This window comes from Elephas maximus, chromosome 2, assembly GCF_024166365.1.
Source record: "Elephas maximus indicus isolate mEleMax1 chromosome 2, mEleMax1 primary haplotype, whole genome shotgun sequence".
NCBI classification, from domain to species: domain Eukaryota; kingdom Metazoa; phylum Chordata; class Mammalia; order Proboscidea; family Elephantidae; genus Elephas; species Elephas maximus.
The window spans coordinates 58,497,272-58,520,865 of record NC_064820.1 but is presented as its reverse complement, the minus strand read 5'-3'; the positions used below and the strand labels follow the sequence as shown (position 1 = coordinate 58,520,865).

Here is a 23,594-nt window from a genome sequence, read left to right as displayed (position 1 = left end):
TTTGTGGCTTTTTGTATTAATTTTAAAGGAAATTCTCTGCTGCGTTTCCACATCTTAGTAGAAATACTGCTATATCCCTGATAGATTTAGATATATGCGATATGAATTGCTTTAGAAATAACATTTGCAGGAGAGGAGGGGGAGGAAGGAAGAGAGGGTCTTAAAAAAAAATCCCTATCAAAATATTTCTTTCTTCCAAGTATTGAAAAGGCGTAATATAATCCTTTCTTCTTCCAAATGATCTCATAGCTATTTACTAAGGGGAAATACCAAATGTTTATTTATTTTTTTTAAAGAAGCTTCTTCAGTCCTGATGATTCAAGTCGATATCATTTTCCTTCTGACTACAGAGGCTCTGAGATAAAGCTATGCCCAAGTAACATGCCTGTGTCAGAACAATTCCTGTCCTGCAAGAGGTTCTGCGACCTTCTTTATTCCCCCTTCACAGACGTCCTTGAGCCCTTGAGACGGATGTGAACGAGTTTTTCAATCCTCATGCAAAACAACCATCTAAACATAACAGATGACATCAGCTTGGGCTTTTCAATTCCTGGATGGCAGCAGCGTGTTAATCCAGCCTTCATCCTGGATTTCATAAACTAAAACAAGACAGCCTGGCAGGAGGACAGCGCTGCTGCTGGGTTGAGGAAATTGATGACGGGAAAGCATGTGGGCAATCCAGTGTATAAAGCTCATAAACGTGTAGGCAGAGGCTCAGCTACCACTTTGGAAGCTGGACGGCTGCGTCCCACCAGCGAAGGCTACGACGCAGGACGCTGAGCCTGAGGCTGCTGGGAGACATGAAGAGCCTCTTGCTGCTGACAGCTCTCCTTGTCCCTGTGCACCTGGTGACGGCCTGGAGCACCAAGTATGCGGTGGATTGCCCTGAACGTTGTGACAGTAACAATTGCAAAAGCAGCCTGCGCTGCAAGAGGACGGTGCTGGACGACTGTGGCTGCTGTCGCGTGTGTGCCGCTGGGCTGGGCGAAACTTGCTACCGCACAGTCTCGGGCATGGATGGCGTCAAGTGTGGCCCTGGGCTAAGGTGTCAGTTTTACAGTGAGGAGGATGATTTTGGTGACGAGTTTGGTATCTGCAAAGGTAAAGAGTGACCCCTTGCTGCTCCTCGCCAGGGCCAGCTGAGGGCTTTTAGCCAGCTTGGGAGGTGAGGAGGCTTTCCTGTTAATTACTAACGGGGTAAATGCACTTGGGTTATTGACCCAACACAGGCATTGTCAGAGGCAGAGAGAGAAGGGTGACTCTGCACTTAGCAATATAAATCAGTGTGCAGGGAAGCGCAGAAAGAGATACAGCAACTCACTCATAATGTTTAGGAGATTTAAGGAAAAACGTTGCAAGAGAAGATTATCCTGCCTCCTTTTCCAGAACACTTTAAAAACATGACAGGTAATCCATTATGGATGGTTGAGGTGCCAGCTCCTTTGCCAGGTGGTGATTACAGAGGTCTTCACTAGATAACTTCTTGGAATGGTTTCTAGCCCTGGGTTTTAGTGATTCTTTAATCATGAAGGGATTCACAGGGTGGAGGGCATCACTCAAGGTCAAATATTTCTGATGGACGCTAATGTACTTTATGGAATTGAGTGGGCTTATGACATCTCACGAAATAGCTCACATTTTTGGAAGTGGGTACCCTGAAATATAAAACAGACCTCATTCTACTTTATAAAGGTTTTGGTTATTTAGAAAAAGAGTAGATGGCGTAAGGCAAGAAAAAATAACAGTAAGGAAAAAGAAAAATTAGAAATCTGTAAAGAATGAAGTTGGCAGTCTTCCATAGGCACAGAGGAACTTTATTAGGTTGAAATTATAGCTAAATCATGTAGTTTAGTATTTGTAGAATTTATTTTAAAATTAGTTACTGTAGTTTAAAATGTTTAGAATTAAAAGAATGGTGATGTTAAATTACTAGCCCTGGTGGCATAGTGGTTAAGAGCTTGGCTCCTAACCAAAAGGTTGGCAGTTTGAGTCCACCAGCTGCTCCTTGGAAGCCCTATGGGGCAGCTCTACTCTGCCTTACAGGGTCAGTATAAGTTGGAATTGACTCAACAGCAAAGGGTTTGGGTTTTTTTGTTTTTTTATGGACATCTACTGAGCTCATCATTAAGAGCTATTATTAAGATGTAACACTTGTTCTGTAGCCCCATTCATCAGTATTATAATACCATCCATCAGTATTATAATACAAAGAAGCTTTTAAAATTATTAAAAGGATTGGGAAATTTTAAAAATAATGCTTATATTTTAAGTATTTGGTACAATTGTATTCTTTAATGAGTGGTAATCACCCATTATTGAGCTAATCTCACTAATCTCATTATTTTTCCTTTTAGACACATACTGTATAGATTAATCACCTTTTAACCCACAAAACATGCTAAAGATTAAGAAAGAAAACTAGGAGAAATTTAGTTTTTGTTTATAACCAATCAAAGGTAGAAAACTGATGAAACATTTCCTTTGGAGAACATACATGTGTTTCTTTCCACTCACTAGGATCTGTAGTTTCTGCAAATCACAGGGTTTATCAACCAAGAAAGCAGTACTTCACATACGGAAGTTAGGGAGGAAGTGGTTAACACAATCATACTTACGATATAGCCAGAATATGCAGTGGATTGTTTTTTCTCTTGGCATAGAAATGTCCTTGTAAATGTACAATCGCTATAAGAAACAAGCTGTAAGGCACCTGGAGTCTTTAGCAGTCTGATACTTCATGGAATGATGGAGGTGGGTGCTAATGAGATACGTTTTTAAAGAGGTCTAGTCTTGCTCTTTTCCCACATTCTTCAGATTGCACCTGAGCCTGGTTTCAAACATTTTTCTCTCTGCTAGAAAGAATAAATCTATGTGAGTCTCAGCAGCTCTAGATGGAGATCTTCTATTTGGTTAGAGGTAAACTCCCTCCTTCAGCATTTTTACTGAACACCCACGTGGAAACTGTATACTTCAGCTGCATAGCCAGATGTTTTCTAAATATTCAGATGTTTGGCATTGTGTTGCCCAGATTGTTGCCCAGATTGCAATCAACCCGCCAACGCATGTGTATCGAACACTTACTATATGCTTAGCACTGTTCAGTACATCAGGGGATACAATAGGAGTACCACTGGGAATTTGACTAAGTTTCTGTTTTCTGTATCCTGAACATCACTGCAGACACAATCAAATCCTAATCCTGTGTGCTTTTATGCAAGAGGCTTTTTCAAGATCCCTTTTATAGGGAGTAGTCTTCCCAGCAGGGAGAGAAATGTTTGAAACCAGGCTCTTCTGCAATCTGAAAGATGCTGAAAAGAGCAATCCTAAATCTCTTTAAAAATACATCTCCTTAACATCTAGATCATTCCGTGGAATACTAGATTGCCAAAGACTCCAGATACCTTACAGCTTGTCTCTTCACCCATAGGTGATTGTACATTTACAAAGATACTTTCCCACCAAGAGAACAAACATTCTACATCTATTTTCCTTGGTGCTTAAAGATTGGTTAAACGACCGAGATGTGGTTTATATCACAAAAACCAAGCAATTTAAATAAAGGAATTTATGCTCTTACTATATGTTTTAGCCCAAGTATGTTTTAGTCCAAGTATAAGAACACTGGAACTCTAAAGCTTCTAGTTTGGGGTAGGTATAGAAATAGTTAACCCTCGGCTTTCTTGTACACTTAGTATACAGCATCTTAACTTTGCAAAGGGTTTTACTAGTGAATCCTAACAAGGAAGTTAGATAAATTGTACTGCCGTTTGACAGATAAGGAACTTGAAAAGAGTGGGAGCGGCTCCCTAGAGGATTGATCATGTCGTGTAATTAATTGGTAAGCTTGGTGACAGTCCTTTAGCCCTGGCTAGTTTGAAGACCCCCCCCCTTCATGCATTTAAAGCAGCACATTCTCTCTGTACACAGTGAATTCGAAGACAGTAGCACATCCTTTAAAGTCTTTGAGGAGCTGACGGGTATGTCTGCTCAATTTCCCACCTTCACTGAGCTGGTGCAGTGGTAACCTGTGACAACCTGTGGACCGGTATTTAAGCAGAGAAGAAACAGAATTACACCTGGGCCAGAGGGGCTGGTTGCGTGTAACTGTCTTCAACTAAACTTTGCAGCAAGGCATTAAAGCAGAGCCTTTGGTCCATTTTCTGCTCTTAGTGTTTTGAGTGTCTTGAGATTTTGTGTTTTGTGATGTGAAGTTTCAAATTTCAAAGGTTGAGTTTTTTGAGAATTGGGTTTTATTTTACAGCCAAGATTCATGAGATTTGTTCAAATCCTAAGGCTGTGCTTATAGGACCCATTAGGGTAGGGGCTTAAGCCCATCAGCCCTCTCTCTTAACCCCTTCCTTGCCCCCAGATTGCCCCTACGGCACCTTCGGGATGGAATGCAAAGAGACCTGCAGCTGTCCATCGGGCATATGTGACAGGGAGACCGGCAAATGCCTCAAATTTCCCTCCTTCCAATATTCAGTAGCCAAGTCTTCCAACAGGAGATTAGTTTCTCACACAGGTAAGAATTGATTCCATGTGAACATTGGCACCAAAGTCTCATTTTCAATTTGAAAAACCTGAAAAATGTCAGTGGGTAGAATTTTTGTTAGGTGCCGTCGAGTCTGTTTCGACTCATGGCAACCCCATGTGACAGAGTAGATCTGCCGCATAGGGTTTTCAAGTCCATAATTGCCAGGCCTTTCTCCTGTGGAGCCACTGGTCGGATTCAAACCTCGGACCTTTCATTTAGCAGCTGGACACTTAACTGTTGTGCCACCACGGCTCCTTGTGAGCAGAATAAGATGTTAATTTGTATGATTTCTTTTTCAGTATTTTACCCAGGGGAAAGACCGACGGTTATTGTGTTTGGTTGTTACTGTTGTTTTTTAAAAGGTCGCATTAAGAATTTTGAGGATAATATAGCCTCCCCTAAAGTTTACCCAGTTTCTATGAAGCATATTAATATGATTAATTACTAAAGAACCTGTAATTAAAAAATAACTGAGATACACAAAGTTCTTCAAATTCTTCAGTGATCTGTTTTATATACTTAGCAGACAAAGCTACTTCTCTCCCAACTTCACATAGAAAAAATACTCTGAGGAATTTATTGGATAAGGCTTAAGAGCCAAGATAGAGAATATAGAACATTTCTTTCTTTTTTTTAAAGCCAAACGGAGACACTTCAATGGAACCATTCCAAGCATGCATTTTTATGGGGAGGGTGGGAGATAGTGTCCGTGATTGAAATTTGGGAAATGAATGTAATTGTACTAACACTCATGTACTTCTTGTTAGTCCATGTGTGTTTCTTCCACAGTTTGTTAGAACCTGAGAAATACCCAGCTTGTAAGACGGTGGGAGGCACATATTTGGTTATCTGGTTGAATAAATGGCTAGTATACTAAGCACCATTAAGATGAAAATAACCCATTTAAAACAACATGTAGACACAGCAACTTCTAGTATCAACAAACTGTACACTTTTTCTCTGATATAAATAGTTGTTAATCCAAATCCATTCTTCTTCAAATTAATTAAGATATAAAATATTTGGCACATGTCCTCATTTTCCCAACTTCACCTCCTTCTTACAGATGGGTACAACTAAGCATACTAAAATGTGGGGGAAATATTCTGTATTTAAGTGAACTATTTGTTTTAAGAGTAGTTATGCCCTTAAACATTAATGTAAAGCAAAAACTTCTTTTTACCTGTTGGGTGGGTATCTTTGTGAATATTTGATTGGGAAATGGAGACATTATAGACATCTTACCTGTTTATGATTTGTCCTTACGGTCATTGAAAAGCAAGATAGAAAAGCACTGGATTTCATAAGACCTGGAATTTTTTTCTTTTATTATTATGGTGAAATTCATATAACATAAAATCAATTTTTTACAGTAAATAGTTCGGTGGCATTAAGTACATTCATAACGCTGTGCACCACTGCCTCTGTCTAGTTCCAGATCATTTCCACCATCCTAAAAAAAAACTCCACACCCATTAAGCAGTTACTACTCCCCATTCTCCCCTCCTCCCAGCCCCTAGCAACCACCAGTCTGTTTTCTGAGAACTGAAAAGTTTGTGAAAAGCTAGATTGCTTTCAGTACAGGTTTGAAAGCTGTTGTCTATAGCTAGGTGCTTCAAACACTTGCAGCTTCTTTTTGTCTTATTTTGCTTTCTCGAAACCACAAACTAAAAAGTATTTTGAGGTGACAGGTTACACACCCACCTTACTCATTTAAGGTCTAGAGAGAAAATTGAATCCATTGTGAATCTTTGTTAGTGTCTGGGATGAAATCTATGGGGAGCCATGAACTCACCTTTGAAATAATCCCCGTGACGGGAAGGAACTCTTCCTTGTGTCTCACCTGTGTCCCTCCTGGCACACAGGACAAGCAGCATTTGCCCTTGGCCTGTCTTGGGCTGCCCTGCGGTCTTTCCTCAGGCCTGCCACCCTCACTCGTTTGTTTGCAGATTTTGCTAACATCTTTATAGCTATATGTTATCTTGGAAACAGATTTATTTCTGGGCAGAAGTTATAAGTTACACAAATATATTTCTATACCAAAATTAGGTATCAGGATCCTTATTAGAAGTTTATGGAAAAACAGTTGATTTTCTCCCTCCTCTGTTTTTTTTTTTTTTCTGACCTAGAGTGTTTCTTTTCATTGGCAACAAAAAGTGATAGTAGCATAATCTTGGTAAACCTTGGTCAAGTACTGAATGGAGAGCATTATATCCCAAAGACCTCCTGGAGAGGCTTCCTAGGAGCCCCTGTGCTGAATCGTGCCTTGGCTACATGAGGCTTCTTGGGGTTCATGTGCTGTAGTTTACAGGAGAGGGCTTGGGGGCCTCAGTTCTGCCACAGGCTTCACATCACCTCTGCATGGAACTGTTTGGGACCAGCCTTCGAGAGCAGGTTAAATGGCTCTGAGGTTTACTAGCACAGGGGCTCCCCGAGGTCCCTTCCATACCTGGATTGTGTGAGATCATCTTCTCCAACTTTCTAATTGTTGGTCTCTCTTTGCCTTTTGGAGCTACAACAATAAGCTAATCTTTTTCCCATATCAGTTAGTGTGAAAAACTTACACAGAGATCTATTTTTACAGCATTTACTCATTCAAGAAATATTCACTGAAAACCTACTATGTTCCAGGCTGGCAGTATAGTGGTGAACAAAGTCAAGTCCCTGCCTTCGTGGAGCTTGTATTCCAATGGTGGACAGAGATAATACAGAAAAAAAAAAAAAAGACAAATACATCCTTAAGATAACATCAGGTGGTGGTAGGTGTATAAAGAAAAATAATTCAAGGGAGTTCTGTCTTAGATGCAAGGTGCTAATTTAGATGGAGTGGTGAATATAAGTAGCACATAATCTTTATATATATTAAAGATTTCATTTGAATTCCATTGTTAAAAAAAAAAGGCAAAGCTTTGCTTGATCTCGGAGTTATCAGCATTTGAGCATGATTTGTATTCCTTCTAATTTCAGAGCATGACGTGGCATCTGGAGATGGAAATGCTGTGAGGGAAGAAATTGTGAAAGAGAATGTGGCCCGGTCTCCTGTAATGAAATGGTTAAACCCACGCTGATACTGATGGGATTTCCAAGTGAAGGCTTTACTTTAATGATTGTTCAACACACAGGCAACATTTAGGAACTGTCTAGATTATAGCATAAGGACATATAATTTTTGAAAACCAATTGCAATTCAGGGTGGGTCCAAAAAAAAAAAAAAAAAAAGGTAGGCTACTCACAATCTATAAAATGCATATGACAGAATACTTTTAGATAATTGTTAACTATCTGAATGCTGAACATATAGATTTGTTAAGTGTGTGTATAGTAATATTGAAGAGCTACAAATGCCATTTAGATCATGTGAACGTGGAGGCGGGTCAGTCCAAGAGAAATCTAGCCAAAGCTGAAGCCCATGGTGAGCCTGCCTGCGGGTTCTTTGACTGGGATGCACATTAATGTTGGGACGCAGGATGGAGGAAGAGTTATGAGCAAGGAAAAGTGGGGGTGGGGCACGGAGTGTAATATTTAGCTCTTCCTTGTGGCAGTTTCAATAGAATTTTAGTGTGCTTTTTTACTTTGGGAAAAGTCAGAACAAAACAGCCAGAAACCCCCTGAAGGAAGTGGAGAATGTTTGAAGCTTGTGGGAATTTGAGTAACAGCCTTGAAGTGAGGCCGGTTTCAAAGGGCTGCTAATACCGTCCCCAGGTTAGGTGTATCTGAGGGATGATACTGTGGCAGAGGGTAAGCACACACTTCCATACATGGTTTTAAAGAATGCAACCTCAGAGGTAGAGCTAGGAAGTGTTTTGCCCGCTTGTGAGGGTAAATATTTATATATTTTTGTAAAAAATTTTTTTTACTATGAGTCATCCCCTGTACCATACCCATATTTATCATCCTCTTGAGGAAATGAACATATTAAGTCTGTTTAAAATGGTTAGATAAAGATGCAACTCTATAACATTTTTCAACATTAGAGACATTGTAAATTTATTATTAATAATTACAATAATGTTAATAGTAATAAGCATAAGAGAAACCTAGAAAAATCCAGTCACTATGGGTTTATGGATTGTCAAAAATGAACAACAGAGAGAATTTATTTAAAAGTAGATGTAGTGGCTTAAATGAGTTTAAAATTTAAAGTGGAAAATAGCTTCTTAAGAGGTTTGTAACCAAAGAGTCAATTTTCAGCAGGAAGCATGTCAACTTCAAGATGTGGCTCATTTTCATGTTTCTTTTTCTTTCAAACATGAATAACTGGGAGGACCTCAGCACAAAGAAAATTGTTGTAATAAATGACTTCAGGAAATATTTGCAAAAGTATTTTATTTGGAGGGGAGAACTTATTTAAGAATTATTTCACTATTTACCTATATTTTATTCTAGAAGTTTGTCAACAGACTTGTGGACATGGATGTGGGAGAGTCTTTGAATATAAGCTGAATAAGCTGTTTTGTTTTAAAAGGATAAGTTTATTACCGTTCAATAAAAAACCAAGACACAGCTGTTCTGAGTCTATTCATGATTTCAAGTTATTTTAATGATTCATGCAAATGAATTTAATGTGCCCTTTATGCATATTAAAAGGCAGGTTCTTAAACTGCATTTTCTGCTACAGATAAGCCTCTTCCACCAAAACATAAGCTAGCACTCTTATTTCTTTGCTTTACATTTTTGGCCTACTTGTTCCTTCTAGCATTTTTAAAGTTGTCGTTAGTTGCGGTTGAGTCAGCTCTGACTCATGGAGATCTTACGCATGACAGCACAAGATGTTGCCTGGTCCTGTGCCATCTTGTAAAGCCAAAACCAAACTGGTTGCCCTTGAGTCGGTTCCAACTGCCCCACAGGGTTTCCAAGGAGCGGCTAGTAGATTCAAACTACTCACCTTCTGGTTAGCAGCTGTATCACTTAACCAGTGGGCCACCAGGGCTCTTATGCCTTCTTGTAGATCTCTATATATTAGCCCATTCTATGGAGGCAAAATATATGAACACTTCTATCTGTGACTTAAGTTAGCCAGGGAGCTAAGGTTTGAAATGACAGTTTCTAGATCCTTCGTTGGTTGGCTCTACCATAGGATTAAAACACTGAACTCAGGGCATATTGTGTTCTGTTTCATTGCTTTGCTTTCTTTTCCTGGATTTTAACTTCTTGAAGGTAGAAACTTCCCAAGCTCTATATTGGGGGGGGGGGTGTGGGGGAGGGGAACGTTGCCCTCGAGTTGATTGCAACTCATAGTGAACCTGTAGGACAGAGTAGAACTGCCCCATAGATTTTCCAAGAAGTGCCTGGTGGATTCAAACTGGGGACCTTTTGGTTAGCAGCTGTAGCTTTTAACCACTACACCACCAGGGTTTCCAGATTCTGAGAGGAAACCCAAAATAATTAAATTTCAATTAGTTGTTAGCTATTGACTGAAAATTATGGATCTATAAATGCCAATCCATTTTCATCAGCTCATTTATGTTCTTACTCATAAGTAATACTTGTATTTCATTTTTATTTATCTCCTTATATTTTGAAAGTGGTTGCACTTCAGGAAACACAAGACAAGCCGATTCTTTCAGTGCCTGTTGAAAAACAGAGTAACTTACAATTTGGAGTACTGACAGTGTCATATCCAAGAACAGCATATGCTGACTCACACTTAGGAGGAATTATGGAAACATTTTAAGTGAATTGATAAAATGCAGTGGGTTTTTTGGTGGTTTTTATAAGGATCTGCATAAGGAAAAACATCTCATTTGCCTGATTTTTTTTTTTTTTAAGATGGTAGACCTGGTTGTGAATGAAATAAAAAGTTACATTAATGCAAGATATTAAGACCCTTATTAAATAAAAACAGAGAGCACTAAAAGGCTTTCCTTCCTCCGGGTGTAATGAAATTTCAGGATATGCCATCAGGGAGCGGGTTTCGTAAAGATTTGAGGCCTGGACCTGAAGCCCGGGCCTCAGTCTAGATCCCTTTATGGTGGTGTGGAGCAGTGGAACGAGAGCTAGCTTGGGGCAGGGACTTGTCTTTTCTTCTAGCTCTGCAGTTACTAATTGCGTGACTGTGGGCAATAAAACCAAACAAAGGTGGGCCCATTAGTGCTCAGTTGTAAGCATGTTTTCTAGAAGGCCAGCTTCAAGCTACCTGGGTTCTTCACACTCTTTCTCATAAATGCTGGTACTTGTCTTTCCGAGATTGCTCTGTTGGTTTCTGACTCTATTCTTCATTGTAGTGGTCTCCAAATTTTTTTCTTATTTTTCAAATCACTGCACATTTTTTATCACAAATATTTTGAGCCTGCAGTTTGAAGCTGTATATACACTATATATAGTATTAATATTACGTTCATTGTAAAACATATACTCAGACAAGAAATTTTTAAACAAAGATGAAATAATAAATGTAAATAAACGTTCTGAGGTTTTCTTCTTACACCCCAATGGACCATTCTGGAAAGCACTGGAGAAGCAAAAGAAAATGCCATAGATCAGCGGTCTCCAACGGGGCTGAACTTCATTTAATATTGGAGAGAATCCAAACTGACGCACAGTCAACACAATAAATATTCTTTGGATGGATGGATGGGTGGGTGGATGGATGGACAGATGGATGGATGGACGGGTGGACGGGTGGATGGATAGGTGGATATAGGGATGGATGGGAGGAGGGTTGGATGGGTAGACGGATAAACGGATGAGTAGAGGGATGGTTAGGTAGAGGAATGAATCAATGAATAAAGCAGGTAACAGGCTTTTTGTCTCCACCAGAGTATCAACTGCTGAGAAAGCAGACAGTCTCTCTTTTCCTTTCATTTGTCAGCCTCTCTGTCTTCCCGATGACTAGTAGCTTTGCCTGTTGGGATGTGAAGTGACTGAAGAAAATGGTATCATACTGGAGTCAATGAATTTGACAAATAGGGTTGTCCAGGGCAACAAAGGGAGGGGGAGCTTCTCCCACAGGTACTGGGGACATCACCAGCAGGAGAAGGGTAATATAATTCCCCTGGTAGCCAAAGCAGGCTGCGTTTTTTTGTAAGAGGCAATTTGGGAGGGTTGCTGTTTCCATCCTGAATTTTTTTCTCTTCCTTTATCATGAGCTTCCTGGAAGAAAGGACCCTGTTGATATAATCCAATATCACACAGATATTTAGAGAATTGATTATTTTTGATTTCCCATCAGTTACTCTAGTCATTAAATTAAGGTCTAGCTTTATGGGTGCATAAAATAGAATTAAAAAAAAAAACCTGTTGTCGTTGAGTCGATTCCGACTTATAGTGACCCCATAGGACAGAGTAGAACTGCCCTATAGGATTTCCAAGGAGCACCTGGTAGATTCAAACTGCTGACCTTTTGGCTAGTAGCCGTAGCTCTTAACCACTATGCCACCAGGGTTTCTGTAATATGGGGTAGCGGTTCTCAAACTTTAGCTTGCACCAGAATTACCTGGAGGCTAGAAGTTTGAATTCAGGGCCTAACTCTAGAGGGAGGTCCTTTCTTGCCTAATTTATCGTCTAGTCATTGTTGTTAGGTGCCATTGAGTCACTTCCAACTCATAGTGAGTCTATGCACAACAGAACAAAACACTGCCCGGTCCTGTACCATCCTTCCAATTGTTGCTATGCTTGAACCCGTTGTTGCAGCCACTATGTCAATCCATCTTGTTGAGGTTCTTCCCCTTTTTCCCTGACCCTCTACTTTACCAAGCATGATGTCCTTCTCCAGGGACTAATCCCTCCTGAAAACATGTCCAAAGTAGTCTTGCCATACTTGTTTCTAAGGAGCACTCTGGTTGTACTTCTTCTTGTACTTCTAATTGCTGCCAGTAATCCTTGGAGTTCCTGGACACCTAGATGCATCTGTCTCCATAGTCAGTCTTCCCTTCTCCCCCGGGTCTGTGTCTCTGTGTCTATTCTGCTCTTTCTATAACTCAGAAGTGATTAGGTTTTGGATTCACCTGATACTGGCATGACCTCAGCTAACTGATGGGTAACATTACATTATGGAAAATGATTACATCACATAACATTTAAAAAAAAAAAAACCTGTTACCTTTGAGCCTATTTCGACTCTTGGTGACCCCATATGTTACAAAGTAGAACTTCTTCGTAGGTATTCTTGGCTGTAATCTTTGTGGAAGCAGTTTGCCAGGCCTTTCTTCTGTAGTAAGAAGCACTGGGTGGGCTCAAACCACCAACCTTTAGGTTATTAGTTGAACATAGACTGTTAGCACCACCAGGGACCTTGTATATCACATTAGATATAAAGTAATTACATTACATTACATTATGGAAGTAAACAGCTCTACCCGTTTAATCACATGTAACTACTCCATGACAGCAGCTAGATTAGTGTTTGACCAAACAACTGGGAATCATAACTTAGCCAAGGTAACACATAAAACTGACCATACCAGGTGATGCAAATGTTGCTGTTCCAGGGACCATATAATGTGGGAAACCTAGACACGCCTAAAAAGGAAACAAACAAAGCCAATCATTGTTGACCCTGTGAAAGAATGCATTGCAATGTTTCTTAACCAGTTGGTACATTTAATTTTTCATTTGAAGACACACAACTATTTAAGCAACTCAGAGGGTTGTGGAATGTCAGAGAAACTTTAAGCTAAATTGTGGGGACTTCAGGTACAAGTAGAAGGAAGACGGATATGAGAGGCAGAGATTTTGGAAGTAATCGAGGAGCCTCTGGTCTCGTAGAAAGACATTCAAGGAGAGTGACCAGTGTTGTCATATGTCATGGAGAGATCAGGCAGAGCTGAAGAGTCCTTAGGAGGTCCCCAGTGACTACAGTTGAGCTCCGTCCATGAAGAAGTTGGAGTGGAAGCCTGACTGGAGGAGGGCTGAAAATTGCATGGGAGTTTCCAGAGTGTTGTCTGGGAAGGGCAGAGGACAGTCAGTCTGTAACTGGAGGGACACTTTTGCTAAGAAGAGAGTATTTGTTTCTATCTTTTTTTTCCTTCCAAGATTAGAGAGATTTGACTATTCTCAACTCAGGGTTATTAATCAGAAATGGAAATAAAGACTTTTTGGAGCAACGGTAGAGTTTGATTTGGTTACATGAATTCTGCTTATAAAAATTCCACTTACATACAGTTTTTAGTCATAACTCTTACAAAGTAGATGTATTTATACACTTCCAACCTCCTAGAAAATAAAGGAGTGAATGGATATATGAGATATTGAGACTGAAAAGAGGGACCTAAAGAATTCTAGTTTAAACCTTTTATTTTGCAGATCAAGTAAACTAGGTTATAAAATCTTATGCATGGTGGTAAAAACTTTATTACTTATCATTGTACCACGTTTAGCCATTATTGGTGTTGTTAGTTCCGTTGAGTTGATTTCTACTCATGGTGACCACATGTGTGCATAGGATTTTCAAGGCTGTGACCTTTTGGAAGCAGATCACCAGGCCTTATTTTCAAGGTGCCTCTGGGTGGGTTTGAACCACCAACCATTTGGTTAGTAGTCCAGCTCTTAACCGTTTGTGCCACCCAGGAACTCCTAGACTTTTAACAAACACTGAAATATTTAGTTTACCTCCCTATATTAAAAAAAAAAGTGTGTGTGCTTATGTGTGTGTATGTATGTATACAGAGGCAGTTCCCAATATGAGGTTTTCGTTTTCCTAAAAGCTATCATAACATACGTCTCTTCAGGGGAAAGTAATTGCAGTAATAATCTGATAGCTGATAGCGTGTTGGAAGACTTTAAAAAGTATATATCCTTTCATGCAGAAATTCTACTTCTATGAATTTATTCTAAAGAAATAATTTTTTAAACTCTGCAAACTGTAAATACAATAAATGTTGCAATATTTTTCCAGTAGTAGAAAATTGTAAATAATCTGAAAGGGTCATTAATAGGTTATTGGCTAAGAAATAGGAGTATAATCAAGAATTGAATACAAGGTAGACACTGAAAATAAGGAGGCATGTATGTAGTTATTGATACAGAACATGTTCACTCCACAGCTAGGTGGACAACGTAATCAGTTCTGGCACTGGGCCAGGCCACGTGGCTATCGGATGAAGTGCATGTCGTCTTCCTTGCCTACTTCCCAATCAAAGTGCAGGCTCCTTCTAGATTTTTATGACTGAATTTGAGAGTGGCTGTTTTTTGAAAGTGATACCTTTATCTGATTTCCTCAAAACATTTCACCTTAGTTCTTACAGAAACAACAGTCCTCGTTTTTGCATTGCTAGCTCATTGAGCTACATAACATGTAATTAAATTATCCAACAGTGGTAACAGTGGTTTGGGACCAAATGCCACAAATTCTTGGTATGGTTTTACTTCAGTTGGTTCAAGTGGGAATGCGCGGGTGCATCTCAGAGGGAAACCTGCCTGCCGGTCCTTCAGGGTGCGTCATGGAGAGAACAGAGACCTGGTAACTCAGTGAGACTATTCAGAGGGGGTTGCTTAAGAGCACTTCTACTGTATATTAAATGGCGGGGGGGAAGCATGTTAAAAAAAAAAAAAAGCATGTTACAATACCATACGAATAATCTCATTTTTGTGAAAAAATATATAAATGGATATAAATCAGGACTTTAATAGTGATTTTAGTTTTATTCTTCATACCTCATCTATCTTCCAATTTTTTTTTGCAGTGAATTTTATAATTGGGAAAATGAATAAAGCTCTATTTTTGAATATTTAAACTGCAGCATAAAACAAATCAGTGGCATACTGCATAAATGGCAACTCTGGAACATAGCTTTATCTTTCAGTAGTTTGGAGATGTATATTTATCATCTTGGCACTTGGTTAGTTATGAAAACAGAATTTCCAACCAAGTAAATGGAGAGAATTGCAGTTTTCTTGCAAATACTAGAAAGTCTACAAAGCACGTTTGCACAAATTGCACCTCTCTTCTAGAACAAATCTTTGGTTAAGCAAACAAAGCAACTTCAGTGAATGACTTAGAAAGTATAGACGAAGGTCTGTGGATCAAAGTGCATATTTTACCTTCTGCACCTATGCGCGGAAATGTTATCTGCTCAAGCGGGTGGCCCAGGCCACCAGAATTTTTAAAAGTATTTCCTGACACCTGTGAAATTGGTAAATATTTCCTGTTTTTGTTGTGTCTAGTGAAAACAGGAATTAACAACTTGGAAGTGATTATTAAACAAACGTCGTGGACGACTTCTACATAAGCAGTTCCCAGTATGAGGTTTCCATTTTCTTAAAAGCTATGATAACATATCTCTTCAGGGAAAAAAGTAATAGTTGTAATAATCTGACAGCTGATTGAGTGGTAGAAGATAAACCCTATATGCAGGAGGAATGACACCAGTATAAGTAATGGTATGTGCATTATAGGTTTTAATAATTTAAATATAAATTCAATTGTAAGTCTTCAAAAGTAATACAAAATAGATTAAGAAAGAGAACATTGGCCTATCTTATTGATGGCTCTGAGCTAACTATACATAGTTAGGATTTTTTTTTAATATTTCTGAGCATCTTAAAGTATTGTGGAAGGACCTTGGAGTTTTGGAGTCAGATGGAGTCAGGATGAACACACTGTGCTACTCAATAGCTATTTGCCTGGAGCAATTTAACCACAATCCATCTCAGTGTCCTCAGTGGAACGTGTGGGTAACAGCTTATGTGCAAAGTTGTAAGGAGCTTTGCACAAGTTCTATGTATGTCGTTTGATCCTATCACCATGTATGACATATACTAAGCTTTGCAATATTGTTGTTAGCTCCTGTGGAGTTGGCCCCAGGCTCATGGTGACTCCGTGCACAACGGAGCAAATCGGTGCCTGGTCCCATGCCATTCCTATGATTGGTTGCAGGCTAGATCATTGTGATACGTAAGGCTTTCATTGACTGACTTTCAGGAATAGATAGCCAGGCCTTTCTTTCTAGTTCACCTTAGTCTAGAAGCTCCACTGAAACTGGTTCAGCATCATAACACCACGCAAGCCTCCCCCGACAGACGAGCGGTAGCTGCACATGAGGGGCATTGGCTGTGACTCAGACCTAATCTCCTGCATGGAAGAAGAGAATTCTACTATTGAACCGCCAGCCAGATAATTTAAGTGTTGTTATAAAAGCCAACTTCGCTGATTATATTTTAAGTGTCCATGAATTGCCACAAGACTGAAATATTTGAAATATTTTCTAGACTCCACTAAAGATGAATAAATAACAAGATTAAAGAAAATCAATGAGCTTAACAAACTTGAAGATATCCATAAAAGGTAAGTAGCAATGAATCAGATTGAATTAATATTGTTTAAACTCTCTCACAATTCTACAAAAGACGTGACTATTTTTAAATAACAAATAAACGTGTTCTATTTAAATCCCCAAACAATTATTAGCACGCTCCTGAAAAAAAATAAAAATAAAAAAGTTACAATGCTTCAGAAGAATGTAAGGGATCCCTGCAGATGGGGCACACTTCCCTGCAGGCTATTTTTAGTTTTCTATTCCTGCCTTTTATTTTGGATCTTGGCTAGCTTCCTTTGTAGCTTCCACTTAGCTTGTTCATACCTTTCTTTCTCATATAATGCATTTTAAGCTGCTCCGTTTTTTTTTTTTTTTTTTTTTCATCTCTCAAAGGAAACCCAAGGAATGTAGGCCAGTTCAGGAACTCCTGCTAGTCTTGGCATCAGCACAGGTCTTGGTTTGATAACAGCCTAGGAAATCCATGCTCCTGATTGACTTTCTAGTTATTTAACACATCAGAGCTACCGATGGAGCTGAGAACAGAGGCCAGTAGATTTTGAATGTCATTTTCATAAAATTGTTTCATGGCTTGAGAAAGGACTCTATTTTCAATAGATTTATACAGAAGCAAAATCCAGTTTAAAAAAATACTCAGAAAGTCCAGTAAATCTAAAACCAGTTGCTACGGAATCAACTGCAACTCATGGCAACTCCATGTGTGTCAGAGAACTGTGCTCCATAGGGTTTTCAATGGCTGCCTTTTTAGAAGTAAACCATGAGGCTTTTCTTTCAAGGTGCCTCAGGGTAGACTTGAAACCCCAACGTTTCTGTTAGAAGCCGAGCATGTTAACCATTTGTATCAGCCAGTAGATTTACTGTGGGGGTATTTAAACTTTGATCTCCTGGCAGTTAGCCAGTTTTCTTGAAGGAGCATTCATTCTGTGCAATGTTAACAGAGGCAGTCAAAGGTGATGAAAAGTTAGGGTCTCTGCCTTTAAAGAGCCTGGAGCAAATGGTTAATGGGCCTAGTGATCTACTTTTGAAAAAATCAGCCATTGAGAACTCTATGGAGCATAATTCTACTCTGATACACATGGCGTTGCCATGAGTAGGAATCAACTCTAAGGCAGCTGATTATAGAGAAGCTGTGGCGAGGGGACAGACACATTTAACCATGTGTATTAGTTTACAGTTCTCTGGTGGAAACCCTGGTGGCATAGTGGTTAAGTGCTATGGCTGCTAACCGAGAGGTTGGCAATTCAAATCTGCCAGGCGCTCCTTGGAAAGTCTATGGGGCAGTTCTACTCTGTCCTATAGGGTTGCTATGAGTCGGAATCAACTCGATGGCACTGCGTTTGGTTTCTTTTTTTGGTGCAAGCAAAGCAAAGAAAAACAAAATCAAACAAAAGAAAAAAGTGAAAAAAAAAAAACTGACTTAAACAAAAAGTTAATTTATTGATGAGATATGCAATGCCTCTCAAAATAGGGGAAAAGAAACCTGCTGAGTAAACTGGCTTAGAAGACACAGGGCAGCTTGGGAGAAGTAGGTGGCAGGAATTAATAGACATTCTTGTTAGTGTTGCCACTGGATAAGCAGCTACAATTGTTTTGTTCATAATCTAGTGCTGCTCTGTCACTCAGAGCCTCTTTGAAACTCCTCTTGGGGAATTGCCCTCAGAGCCATGGTTCATGTTTTGAATAGCTCAGTTGTGACAAATATTCTCCCTTTGTAGGTGGATTTCTCATAATAAATGGAGAAAATATTGAAGTTGTCAAGGATTTCATTTTACTTGGATCTGCCATCAATTCCTATGGAAGCTGCAGTCAAGAAATCAAAAGACATATTGCACTGGGCAAATCTGCTGCAAAATACCTCTTTAAAGTGTTAAAAAGAAAAAATGTCACCTTGAAGCCATGGTATTTTCAATCGCCTCGTAGGCATGTGAAAGCTGGACAATGAATAAGGAAGACCAAGAATTGATGCCTTTGAATTACGGTGTTGGTGAAGAATATCGAATATACCATGGACTGCCAGAATAATGAACAAATCTGTCTTGGAAGAAGTACAGCCAGGATGCTCCTCAGAAGCAAGGATGGCAAGATTTCATTTCACATACTTTGGACATGGTGTCAGGAGAGACCAGGCCCTGCAGAAGGACATCAGTCTTGGTAAAGAAGAGGGCCAGTGAAAAAGAGGAAGCTCCTCGATGAGATGGATTGACATAGTAGCTGCAACAATGGGCTGAAACATAACTATGATTGTGAGGATGGCACAGGTCAGGGCAGTGTTTCATTCTGTTGTACATAGGGTCGCTAGGAGTTAGAACTGACTTGACAGCACCTAACTACAACAGCAGCAGGTGTATTTCATTTCTGGATGTAGCCAAAGCCATTTAGAGTCACTTAGGGCCAATGAGATGTTGATCAATTTGGGCAGTGCTGTTTTGGTGAAAACTGATATGTGTATGTAAGGTAATGTGTAAGAGTAGGACTTGGGCAGGAAAGAATGCCTCCAGGAACCAAGAAACTCACCCTGTGGTGTTGGTGAGGTAGGAAGTAGGGGCCTGCCCTAGGTTATTTGCGTTATTGATGCTTTGGGGGAAACGTAGGATATACTACTCAATTGTCTTTGGGCATTGGATCAAGTTCCTCAGTGAATGGAAGAGAGGCATAGGCAGGTTCAGATGGGACTGGTGTGGGGGCAAGGGATGCAGCACCAGTGGGTGGGGGGAGCAGGCACCCTTTGAGTACCCTCCCTTTACCTGTCTGATCTTTTTTTTTTTTTAATATTAAATAATTATTTTTGGCATTAAAGACAAAAACATGATTATCTACAATTGCTTTAAGGCAAAGATTGTCTTCTTTAATAAAAATTCAGGTGTTTAACTTTGATAACTTTCTTATTAAATATACCATGGACTGCCAAAAGGGCAAACAAATCTGTCTTGGAAGAAGTACAATCAGAATGCTCCTTAGAAGCATCTTACATCCTGTGGACATGTTGTCAGGAGGGATCAGTCCCTGGAAAAGGACATCATGCTTGGTATAGTAGAGGGTCAACGAAAATGAGGAAGGCCCTCAATGAGATGGATTGACACAGTGATGCAACAATGGGCTCAAGCATAATAATGATTGTGAGCATGGTGCAGGGCCCGGAAGTGTTTCGTTCTGTGGTACATAGGGTAGCTTCTAGTCGGAACCGACTCGATGGCACCTAACAAACAACAACAACTTTCTTTCTTAGTCTCGAAGTATACTTAAAAATTATTTTCTGTTCAACTATACTTTAATGACTGCAACTTCCCCTCAAATGGTTCAGAACAATATAATCTGTATACACCTGAACAGAGAGAATGATAAAATAAATGTGATAAAATGTTAATATTTAAGGAATCTAGATGAAGGGTATTTGGGAATTCTTTATTCTTGCAACTTTTCAGTAGGTTTGCAATTAGGTCAAATAAAATGTCAAAAAATGATCATTGATATTTCCATCATCCATTCCTTGCTGCTTCCTTTACTGTCTTTTCTTCATTGTCTTTACAACAATTATGTCAACAATGTTGTTGTTAGTCGCTGTCAAGTTGATTTTGACTCATGATGACCCTACGTGTACAGAGTAGAACTGCTCCATAGGATTTTCAAGGCTGTGACCTTTTGGAAGCAGGTCACCAGGCCTGTCTTCCACTCTGGGTGAATTTGAACTGCCAAAGTTTTGGCTAGTAGTTGAGTGCTTAACTGTTTGCTCCTCCCAGGGAGTTCCGTGTTAACACAACACCTATCTAAAAAATAACAGACCAGCTGCCATCCAAATGATTCAGACTCATGGCAACCCCATATGTGTCAGAGTAGAACTGCACTTCATAGGGTTTTCAATGGCTGATTTTTCAGAAGTAGATCACTAGGGCTTTCTTTCTAGATGTCTCTGTTTTGACTGAAACTGCCAACCAACGCTCTGGTTAAGCAGCCAAGCGTGTTAACCGTTTGCACCACTTAGGGACTCTGTAACACCTATTCAATGTTCTCAGAAGCTGCCACACTTAGGCAATGTGCTCTGGGTGGTGACTACACCCTTGCTCCATGCCTCTGTGCCTCGGAGGAGCGGTTTTAAGTGGGCAGCATTTAAAGGCCCTGAAAAGCACCCCTTCTCCACCTCTGTGTCTGCATTGGGTGCAGTGATGTCCAGAAGTAGCAGGAAAGACAAAGACCTGTGTCATCATTGGCATTCAAGCAAGATTCATATCTCATTTTTAGAGAAATACTCTAATGGACCAGAACACCTGCTTTTTGAAGCTGGCCCTACAGTGGAACCGACAAGGGCCGAGTCAAGATTGGCTCTGACATCTGCAGCAGGTAAAAACAATGAATAGAGGGTGATGTCCACACCCTGAAGCCCTAGTGGCACAGTGTTTAAGAGTTCGGCTGTTAACCAAAAGGTCAGCAGTTCAAATCCACCAGTCGCTCCTTGAAAGCCATAAGGGGAAGATCTACTCTGTCCAATAGGGTCACTATGAGTCAGAATTGACTCGACAGCAGCGGGTTTGGTGTGGTGGCTTTGGTCCATGTCCAGGTGGGAGAATATGTCATGGATGCAAGGGAGAGTTTTCCAGGTGGATAGGGGTGGGGAGGGGCTCCCCGTAACCCATGTTGTTAAGTACCACGTTTGGTCAGCATTTGTCTTCTTTTGTGCAGTAAAAAGAGTTAACTATGTTTATTGACTTTGTTCCTAGTCAAGCACTATTGATATTCCATTTTCATAGAAATACTGTGGTTGCATATTTATATGCTTCCAAATTCAGGAAATTAGTTTCAGTCACAGGGACTGGTCTTGTATGTCAGGGTTGTAATTCTGAAATTATCTGGATAAATGTGAATTTATAGATCTGCCTGAATGAAGTCTGAGTGCTTGATGGGTGAAAATGCAGATGGGAAACACCAGGTCTGAAGTTTTCATCTCTTCCAGTGTCTGTTTTCTTTTCCTTGAGTGCTGGTTTGGCTACTCTTATTTAGTTTTCTACATGTTTTGAAGTAAGGAGAAAAGGTATGAGTGAAAGTTAGTTTCCTGGGGAAGATTGTGGTTGAGAGGTTTAGGGGGTAAATCTTCTCAGACTCGTTGTTTATTGACAAGAGAGATAGAATGTGTGTGGCGCTGGGATTTCATTTTGGGTGAAATTTAGTTTGTGTCTCTTGGCATGGGACACTTAGGGTATGATGAAGTAGACTCCACTCATTGTGCTGTGGGAAAAACTTTTCCCTTAATGACTCGAAAACATGGCCTGTTATCCTGAAAAAGCGAGTACATCCTCATTCCACACAAACAATGTGACACAGACCTGGAGCCCAGCCAAGGTTTTCTATGAATAGAATCTAGCACAGAGGGTGTTAGAAACACGTTTGTTTTGTATGAGAATCCTCAATGCCTGATTCTGACAAAGGAAATGATTTACCTGCTCTGCGAAGGTAGAAATTAGGATTCCCTCTTGTCCTCCTACACACCACTGGACTAAGTCTTTCTGGTTAGCATCTCATGCTGTTCGTACAGGCAGAGATGATGTTGGTGCTGTCAGTCAGGGAGGCATTTGCTTTTGAGTTTGTTTTTCAGAAGTAGAATGGATTTAGACCAAACTCTCCATATCACTTTGTCTTAGGCTGGGTTCTCTAGAGGAGCAAAACCAGTGAAGAGTATGTATGTGTGTATATATATATATATATTTTTTTTTTTCCAAGGAAGTGGCTTACACAGTTGTGATGACTGGCAAATTCCCAATCCATGAGTGAGATGTCAGGCTGGAGGCTTCTTCTGACTCACATGGTTGCAGCGGCTGACGAATCCAAAATTGGCAGGTCAGATGGCAGACTGCTGGCTCACATTCCAAGAACCAGAGGTCAGAGGATGATGAGTTGGATGCAAGACCGAGAGAAGGTGAGCTTTGCCAGAACACCCATACATATTGGATGCAGGCCACACCCCCAAGGAAACACACCTTACAACTGATTGGCAGGTCACATCAGATCACAAAATGAAGGATGATTACACGATATCTGCCAAACCAGAAAGAACCTTACACTGTCCACCCCTTGTCAACTTGGCACCTGTACACATCTCCTTAATCCATACATAATCTCTAAATAAAGACAATTATAAAGTCATACTTGTGCCTAACATGTTACAACTACCTTGTGTACAACCAAAAACACACTAGCCTTGTTTACATCTTATGTTTTGTAATAAGTAATGGAATGAGGGAAGAAAGAAAACAAAGATATTTGATACACACACACACACACACACTCGTATAACAAAGCAAGGAAGAAATACTGAAAACAATTACAGTCCTCATTTATGCAACTCGTCATCTATGTAGCTGGTATTTAGAACTATCTTCTTCCACCATCCATTCCATATTCCCTGTGCCCTCAGCAAGCATCTCAGCTGGTCGTGGTTCTTTGCCTGGTGGGGTGAACCCAGCCTTCATTCCTGAAGGGTCTGGGTCATTAGTAGTCATGTTGGAATTGGGTTGCTGTAGTTCTCCATTGACTATAATCGTTTGACATGGCAGCACTAAGAGACATCCCAAGGGATCTCCTGTATTCCAGACATACATTTCTTTACCTTCATTATACGATAACAATCTGATTTCCTCTTGGTAATCAGGATCACAGCAGCTAATATGGTAACTCCTTTCTTTACCTGTTGATTCAGAAGCATAAGGACCCCAAAATGGTTCCTCTAACTTCCAGTTCAATATAATCAGTGTATGTGTCTCCTGGGGAGACTATCCCTCCCTTTTTGAACTAAGACCTCTAGACCTACAGAGCACGAAGTTGTGGGAACAGGAAGCAAAAATTTTGCAAGTGGGTCACTA

General features: G+C 40.0%; 1 protein-coding gene across 2 annotated transcripts; it reads left to right on the top strand.

Moving 5' to 3' along the window:
- The first annotated feature begins 431 nt into the window (after positions 1-431).
- ESM1 (endothelial cell specific molecule 1) lies at positions 432-9,032 on the top strand. Of its 2 annotated transcripts, XM_049863735.1 has the most exons (3): positions 432-1,101; positions 4,370-4,522; positions 7,502-9,032. In XM_049863735.1, exons 1-3 carry the CDS (start codon positions 801-803, stop codon positions 7,600-7,602), a joined length of 555 nt encoding a protein of 184 aa, XP_049719692.1. In that variant the 5' UTR covers positions 432-800; the 3' UTR covers positions 7,603-9,032. The 2 variants fall into 2 exon arrangements, with proteins under 2 accessions (XP_049719692.1, XP_049719702.1); XM_049863745.1 differs by lacking the exon at positions 4,370-4,522.
- The last annotated feature ends 14,562 nt before the right edge of the window (positions 9,033-23,594 follow it).